This window comes from Seriola lalandi, unplaced genomic scaffold, assembly GCF_002814215.2.
Source record: "Seriola lalandi dorsalis isolate HSWRI2012SDOR001 ecotype SW California unplaced genomic scaffold, Sedor1 jcf7180002055008, whole genome shotgun sequence".
Classification (NCBI taxonomy): Eukaryota; Metazoa; Chordata; class Actinopteri; order Carangiformes; family Carangidae; genus Seriola; species Seriola lalandi.
In genome coordinates this window covers 572,557-580,423 of record NW_019525551.1, presented here as the reverse complement: position 1 = coordinate 580,423, position 7,867 = coordinate 572,557, and the positions used below count along the sequence as shown (strand labels likewise).

The following is a 7,867-nucleotide window of genomic DNA, read 5'->3' as shown; positions in this document are numbered from 1 at the left end:
CCTCTCCTCTGTCTCAGCGGAGACCGTCACAACTTCATTCACTCTTTTAACAAAACAAAACAAAAAGCAACGAAGGAAGCAGTAAATGGACTTACATATTTAAGACCTAACTAAATGTAATTTAAGACCTAACATGCGTCTAATGTAAAGCTAGCGGAGCTTGGAGAGTTGGTTATCTGGTTGCTATTTGAGAAAGAGATAACAATGACCTGGACGAAAGAGAACTTTCACAGACAAGTTGTAGTCATATATACTTGGAATTACTGTAAGAATGTTGTAATTATGGAGTAAAATTGAAGCAGAATAAAGGCTGGGTTGTTCATTATATGGGAATTGTTATAGGTCTTCATCTCGGTACTTATTTATGTTGACCAGGCAGAAAGTGTTTGAGGATGTGCTGCGTTTCCTGATTACTGATGACATCATCAACCAGGTGGTCTTTGACCTGGAAGACAGCAGGTATAGCATAGAACATAACACATTTATTAAGCTATCTGTTTTAAAAGATGAGTTTTAATTTGAAATGATTTTTTAATGAATATTATTGTGAAAATATCTGTCTCTGTCAGTCTTCAGAATCCGGCTGAGTCCCTGAGGTTTTTCTCTAACTTTGAATGTGGGAACCTAAGGAAGGCTGTTCAGGTCCGCAGGTAAGGACTCACAAGCACACATATTACAGATAATAATATTACATCTTATAGCTTAAACATGGTCCTGACTAAAAAAATGAAATCAGTAAAACACAAGTAGCACAGAATAAAGCAGAACACATTGTTCTTCACTGCCCATATCCAACAATCACTCTGTGTGTAAAAAGCAGGTTGAATTATTCTCTATTGGGTTTTATCAGAAATATTATCATAACTAAAACCGCACAAATACTACTTAGTTACTTATTATTTTTTACAGATGGACATCAGAGGGTCATTTTCTGTTGCGACCATGTAAAACGACTTTAATACAGAGAACAGTTCATTATTGAGTAATGGTGGCAGAAAATAGTAAAACATGTTTTAAAAAGTAAAGATTGTTCTCTCCTCCTTTCTCCTCTCCTCCCGTATAGATATGAATATGACCTTATACTGAATGCGGATGCTAACTGTTCGCAGCACGCTCAGTGGTTTTACTTTGAAGTCAGTAACATGGTGGCAGACGTCCCGTATCGGTTTAATGTTATCAACTGTGAGAAGAGCAACAGCCAGTTCAACTACGGTGAGTGAGTGAGTGCAAGCTTGGGTGAATGACAAACTGTAGAGAACTTTGGTTTAAAAAGCACTAGAAAAATGCAAACAAACAAACTTCAATACATTGACTCATTACAGATTATTTACAAGTTTATACTACAAATTGTTTATTGAATTTAAGTTAAGACTTTTAAGTTGCTGTGTAACATAACAGAAGCATCTAAGATAGTCAAGCCTCTCATGATGATTTATAATTATGTACAGTTTGTTGAACTGGAAGCTGAGGAGATCATACCACTGTCAAGTAAGAAACTAAACAATTTAGTTTTGATCACTTCAGTTAACTTGCTGTTGTGTTGCAAGCTATTTTATAAATACTTCGGTATATGGCTTTGCCCCATGCTTATTATTTGTCCTCTATAAAGTGAATATAAATACATACAGTAAATTCCCTTAGACACAGTCACACCCAGCCAAACACAGTCACAGGCCAGAGTGAACACACAATGCTACAGTATCATCAGACATTTCCACCAGTTTACTGCCATGACACCATGTCTGTTCCCTGTGGCCTGACTATCTGTGTGTGTGTGTGTGTGTGTGTGTGTGTACTGCAGGAATGCAGCCGGTGCTGTACTCGGTAAAAGATGCTTTGGAAGGTAGACCACACTGGGTCAGGACCGGAACTGAGATTTGTTATTTCAGGTATGAATGAATTGCTGGTGGAGAATAAGACTACTATGAATTAACTGAATCATATATCATACAGTGATATATGACCTAGTAATGATATATGACCTAGTATAATACTGATTCACCTACAGAAACCCAAACCTCAGCAAAAGACAGTTCAATGACACAGCTAATAAAGGCTCTGACACAGTTGAATGACTTGTGATGTGTGAGAGCAGTGAGAGCTCAGAGACCTTAAACACAGGTAAGGATCTTCTATTTACACATGACAGAACCTGTTGTTTCTTATTCTCTGTTGTCTCCTCTAGAAACCACTTCTGTCCAGCTCGAGGCAGAAGGAGAACCACCTTTTATACTCTGACCTTTACTGTCACCTTCAGACACAATGAGGACGTCTGCTACCTCGCATACCATTATCCCTACACATACTCTGCTCTGAAGGTATCACCTGTCCATCTGTTATTCAGGTGCAAAGCCCTCTAGTTTTTACATTAATTCAGTTTAGTAAAGCACACTAACACACATCTATGTTTTTAACTTGTGAATTACATAAACAGAAGAAAACAAGGCTCCTGTTTCTCTCCTGTTTACTGTCCTTTTTGCTCCACTATGACAATAATAATAATAATCTTGATTCATAGAGCACTTTTCAAAAACTTCATTACAACATACTTTATTACAGCAGAAATATCGAGTCAATAAAATCAATGCATTTCAAAACAAAGAGGACAGATAGAACAATTAAAACAATCAAGAGCATAAAAAACTGTACTGAGTCATTTTAAGAGAAATAAACACTTCAAGGGAAGGTAAAACCAGGAAAAGTACGTTTTAAGAAGGGACTTTAACCAGATTTCCTCGTTCCAGATCCTTGGGGCCATTACTGCAAATGCTCTGTCCCCTTTCATTTTCAGCCGGGCCTGTGGAACAGACAGAAGACCTTTGCCTGAAGATCTTAAAGTGTGTACTGATATGTGGCGAACTAAGAGGTCAGAAATGCAACCAGGCCATGGAGAGCTTTAAAAAACAATCAATAAAAATGTCTTTAAAAATTAAAAAAGATGGTATTTTAGAAATATTTGTAAGATGATAAAAACATGATCGTACAAGTTTTGTGGTGTGCACCTCAAAACTTAGATTACTGTCAAACCAGATGCAAAAATTTTTGCAAAAGGCTTCTGGTCTGACAGGGACCAAGCAGATGACAGGATTTGTTTTATCATTGGCTGGGACCAAATAACCAGAATCCCAGTTTTGTTCTTGTTCAACTGAGAAAACTATCAGACATTCAGGTTTTAATCTCACACAGTTCAGTGGGTCTAACTGGCAACTACAGTTGCGTATTGTCAGCATTAAAATGGAAAGAAACACCATGTCTATGTATAATGTGCCCAAGGGGAAGCCTGTATATGGATAATAAAATTGGTCCCAGAACTGACCAACAACACCATCAAAAGTATTTAGTGGGAAGTTAAATCATTCATGTGTGAGAAAATGGTGCTGACTGAGGTAACAGACGTAAAGAAATCCCACAACTACAAAATAGGCAGAAATAAGATTAAAATATTGAAAATAAAGCTCTTTCATGGCAAACCATGACACCATCAGCCAAGCTGACTGTGTCCTCTCCTATAATAGTTCAAAAGTTACAAATAACAATTATAGCTCTGAAACAAAAATGAAGACGCTAATTAACCCTTAGCAATGCAATAAGCAAACATCGTGGAGAGAGTCGGATTTATCATCAAAACAAACAACAGCTATGGAAGACGATCTCTCAGAAACCATCACACAAGGCTGTATACTGCACTTCAGTTGAATACACTGACAAAAGGCTGGGTTGCAAAATGCATGACAATCACCCCCTCCTAACAAACAAAACCAACAAAATTCAATGTAAGTGTATAGACGCACACAACAGGATAGCGTGCACACAGCGCAACCATTTAGCAACACACTGAAGAACCATGGACAGTGATCAGTGATTGTGGCATATAAAACCCATCACCACAAACAAGCAATACTGTTAATAGCCTATACAGGTTATTATTAGATTGGCCATTTCCAAAACAAACCAAATAAACAAATAAAAGATAAATATAACAGAGTACCAGCAACAGTGGCAGAATAAAAGCAGGTAGCCACAATGACCTTTAAGATTTCAAATAACTTACCTTGTGATGTTCGTTACTTGAAAACAAAGTCCTTTTGGATGAAGTGGTCAATGGTGGAGTTGTGCAGCTGACCATTTGCTTTTAAGTTCGTTAACAAATCCTTCTCGTGTTTCTCGAGTCGGAGTTTATGCACTTCAGCGCAGAGAATGACCTCTCCACAGAGGCAATGGACACAGGAATTGTCAGGACAAGACAGGTGAGGGTGTTCACTTGTGCCACGCTTTCTTCCAGTTCTTTTTGAAGAGGAACTGGTGAATGTCGGCTCGGCTTTTACCTGCAAAGTCAGAAATGACATACATGACAGTGAGTTTCGTGTAAGGTTGGGGCTGGTCGAAATGCACACCATAGCTCTCCATTAAACTGGAAGGTAGCAAAAACAGGAAATCTTGCTGTGCCATGACAAGATTTTGTGTGTGAGCTTAGGATAGGACAAAGAGAGCCTGTGTTAAAGTTTTCTTCACTTTAGCTTGCACCCCATTCAAACCAGATGCCATAACAGCTGCTCCACCAGAGCACTGAGTGACCACTTTGTCACCACAGTCACAACCCCACAAGAACTTCAGCAGCCACAAAGCTATGGCATCTGCTCATCTGTCCATCACATCATCATACTTGGAAAATGCTCTTTCAGAGCAATCCAATTCAAAGCAAACTGCTGCCTTTATTCCACTCTGCTCTGTTTTGCCAGCAGCAGCTTTCCAGTTGCCCTGAGCCCTGGTCAGTCTGCAGCCCCACCTCACTCTGCTCTTTCTCTTCAGCCGCTGGTGTCCCTGAGCTCTTAGCTCTGGCCAGCCAACAATCTCAGAGTATTTAATATAAAACGTGCTTACATTTATATTTCTGAGCCTGGGTTCTGCAATTGGGTCTGTCTCATTCATTACAACAGATGGATCTGGACACCATGGATCCAGTAGACTCTTACTAGTCCAGCAGACAAATCAAGTGTTGACATAAACTGCTTGACTCATCCTGTCAGTAGTCCAGCCCAACCAGCCATTACCTTCTCTGGTAAGAGAATCACAAGTTCCTGGTCCTGAGCCGTACACAGGGAAGAATGCAAGGTTTTGTTCTTCAGTGCTCTAAATGTTTTCAGTCAGCAGTCACCAACCAAGGCCACAGATCAGTCAAAGATTTCTTATATCATCAAGCTGTTGGCCTTGTCTTGGGTAGAAGCTCTGAGTGACAGTCAGTCTTTAGCTAATTACTCCTATGTAAGTTTTCTTTCTTTAACCATCATCATGGGAACACAGTCAGGCTTCCTGTGTTGTTGCTGAATTCTCTGTGAAGTTAGGTCCTTAGCCTCAAAATCTGGGTGGACTGATGAGGCTCTCTGAAGGACATTTATGAACAGATTCAGTGAGCAGATTTCACTGTCTCCCAGGCACTGGTAAACAATGTACTCAGAGACTTTCTTAACTGTTGTCTTTGTTTACCTGGATGATATCCTCAGCTTCTCCCACAATACCACTGATCACATCCTCCAATGGTCCTGGAGAACAAGTTATTTGTAAAAGCCTTGAAATGTGTTTTTCATGCTAATTGTGAGGTTTTTGGGTTACATCTTTGAAAATGAAACTGACCCTGAGAAGATCTAGGCGTTGATAGATTGGCCCATACCGACTACCCTAAAACAGTTGCAATTTGCCATCTTCTACCTCTTCTTGTTCAAGAACTACAGTCAAGTAGCTTCCACATCTGTGTGTCAGGGTCCGCTTTGCATGACGTAAACGTCGTCATCCAACAATGTACAAAAGGATTCCCACAGAACCCTATGCAGATGTCTTTATGCAGCCCAAAAAACGTGTGTGCAGACTGTTCGCATAGCAAGTGTGCTGACTATGCATGCTCCAGATAACTAAATGGATTCTTGTTTTAAAGAGAGGTTGTACAAGGAGATCCTGCATATCCACAGTTATATAATTCTTTGTTGAAACTATACAAAGGTAGTAGAGTGTAGATTAGGAGATGTGCAGACAGACGTGGACCCCAGCTATAGTATGAATGGAACCGTTTACACGTAATACTACTACTACTAATAATAATAACTTGGGTTTTTATAGGGCCTTTCAATGTCCCCAAGGCTGTTTTACAGAGAAAGAAACACAAAGTAAATAAATAAATAAAACGATGAAACAAGAAGAGACAGAATACGGATGGCAGTGATTGTAGGAGATGAGTTTACCATAGGCCTTGGTGAACAGATGGGTTTTCAGCAGTTTTTTGAAAATGTCCAGAGATGAGGCTGTGCGGATCTCTTCCGTTCCAGAGGGTGGGGGCTGCCCCACCGAATGCTCTGTCACTGAAAGATCGCATGCTGGTGTAGGGGTTGGAGAGTAGACCAGTGTCTGAGGACCATAGGTTCCGGGATGGGTTATAGGGGTCCTAAGGAATGGTGAAGAGGACCGTGCGCTGGTCAGAAACAGCTAAGTCCAGGCACTCCAGATGGAGAGGGAGATGTGCTGGTGGAGCACACCAGATCCAGCGTATGACTTTTGACGTGGGTGGGACCTTTAACATAGTGTGTGATGTTAAAACAGTCCAGCAGTGACAAGAATTCAGTGGAGTCTACATGGATGTTGAAGTCAACGAGCAGGAGTGTAGATGGAGACATGGAGCAGACAGAGGTGAGCAGCTCAGACATGACGGTAGTGGAGGCTTTAGGTGGGTGGTAAATGAGGACAACCTGGAGCTGTGTGGACCCAGCCAGAGAGAAAGCCACACACTAAAAGGAGTTCTTTTACCAGGATGTCGGCTCTGTGTATAACCCACCGCCACGATGAGTAGGATGAGTAATGCTTTATTGTTAAGTGAGCGGGCATTCAGCAGCATGAATGTTGCACTTTTGTTAATAGAGGCTTGGGCAGGCGGTGTGGAGGGAGCAATACTTTCAACACAAACCAGTGGCCTCAGATTGCTCATGTGTGGTTTGTTGTGATGAAGTCGTAGCTGATTGTTGGAACACCTGTCAGACAGCATGGAGGGAATTGCATGATCCAAGTAAACAAACTTGCATCTAGAGCCTCGATGCACATAACATGGGCGACGAGTCCCAGGGATTTAATGTCAGTGATGCAGTTTGGAGTGAAGTGGCAGAAGAGGTTGAGGAGTTGCGATGTTGAGTATTTTAGGATCACCATGTCTGAAACAGAGGAGCGCTGGCTAACTGCTGGAGCCACAAGCTGTGGAGGAGGCACCCAGCCTCAGGCCAAAGCAGCAGCGTGTCACCAGAACAGAGAGACAAGACCAGGAGAGAAGTTGTGGATAATCCTGGTGTCGTAGCATGGAGATGTCCAAACAGGAGAGAACTGGATTGACAGTGTAGTGTATATATTTTAGTGTATATCAGACAAATAACAGGGGTGGTAGCATAGCATTTTATGTACTAAAAGATTTTCAATGTAGAGTAACTGATAGAACTGTTGATGATATTATGGACAGTTTATCAGGCCTGGACTAGAATGAGGACTCAGATGCAGAGTGTCAATAAGGCAGTCTTTAAATGTAAATGTAAATGTACTTTATTTATAAAGCCCTTTACAACAATCCTTTCGGTGTACCAAAGTGCTTTACAACACATAATAAGTGCAGAGATAAATAAATGGAAAACAATTGAAAAAAATAATAATAAAAGAACAATAAGAGCAATAAAATACAACAAAATTGATTAAGAAAAGATTGTAAAAAGTGTCGTCATACTACTAGGTATTGAAGGCCATCCTAAATAGGTGGGTTTTTAAGCTAGCTTTGAAGCGGCCCAGGTCAGGAATAAGACGGAGCTCGGTGGGGAGCTTATTCCAGAGCCTAGGGGCAGCAACA

General features: G+C 40.7%; 1 protein-coding gene across 1 annotated transcript in view; it reads left to right on the top strand.

Annotated features, from left to right (window-relative positions):
* agbl1 (AGBL carboxypeptidase 1) overlaps nt 1-7,867 on the top strand; it is a 144,308-nt gene that overhangs the window by 78,491 nt on the left and 57,950 nt on the right. The window contains exons 15-19 of the mRNA XM_023397390.2: nt 376-459; nt 570-650; nt 1,064-1,212; nt 1,802-1,889; nt 2,186-2,318. Of these exons, the coding sequence (XP_023253158.1) occupies nt 376-459; nt 570-650; nt 1,064-1,212; nt 1,802-1,889; nt 2,186-2,318 (535 nt within the window). The remainder of the gene's footprint in view (nt 1-375; nt 460-569; nt 651-1,063; nt 1,213-1,801; nt 1,890-2,185; nt 2,319-7,867) is intronic.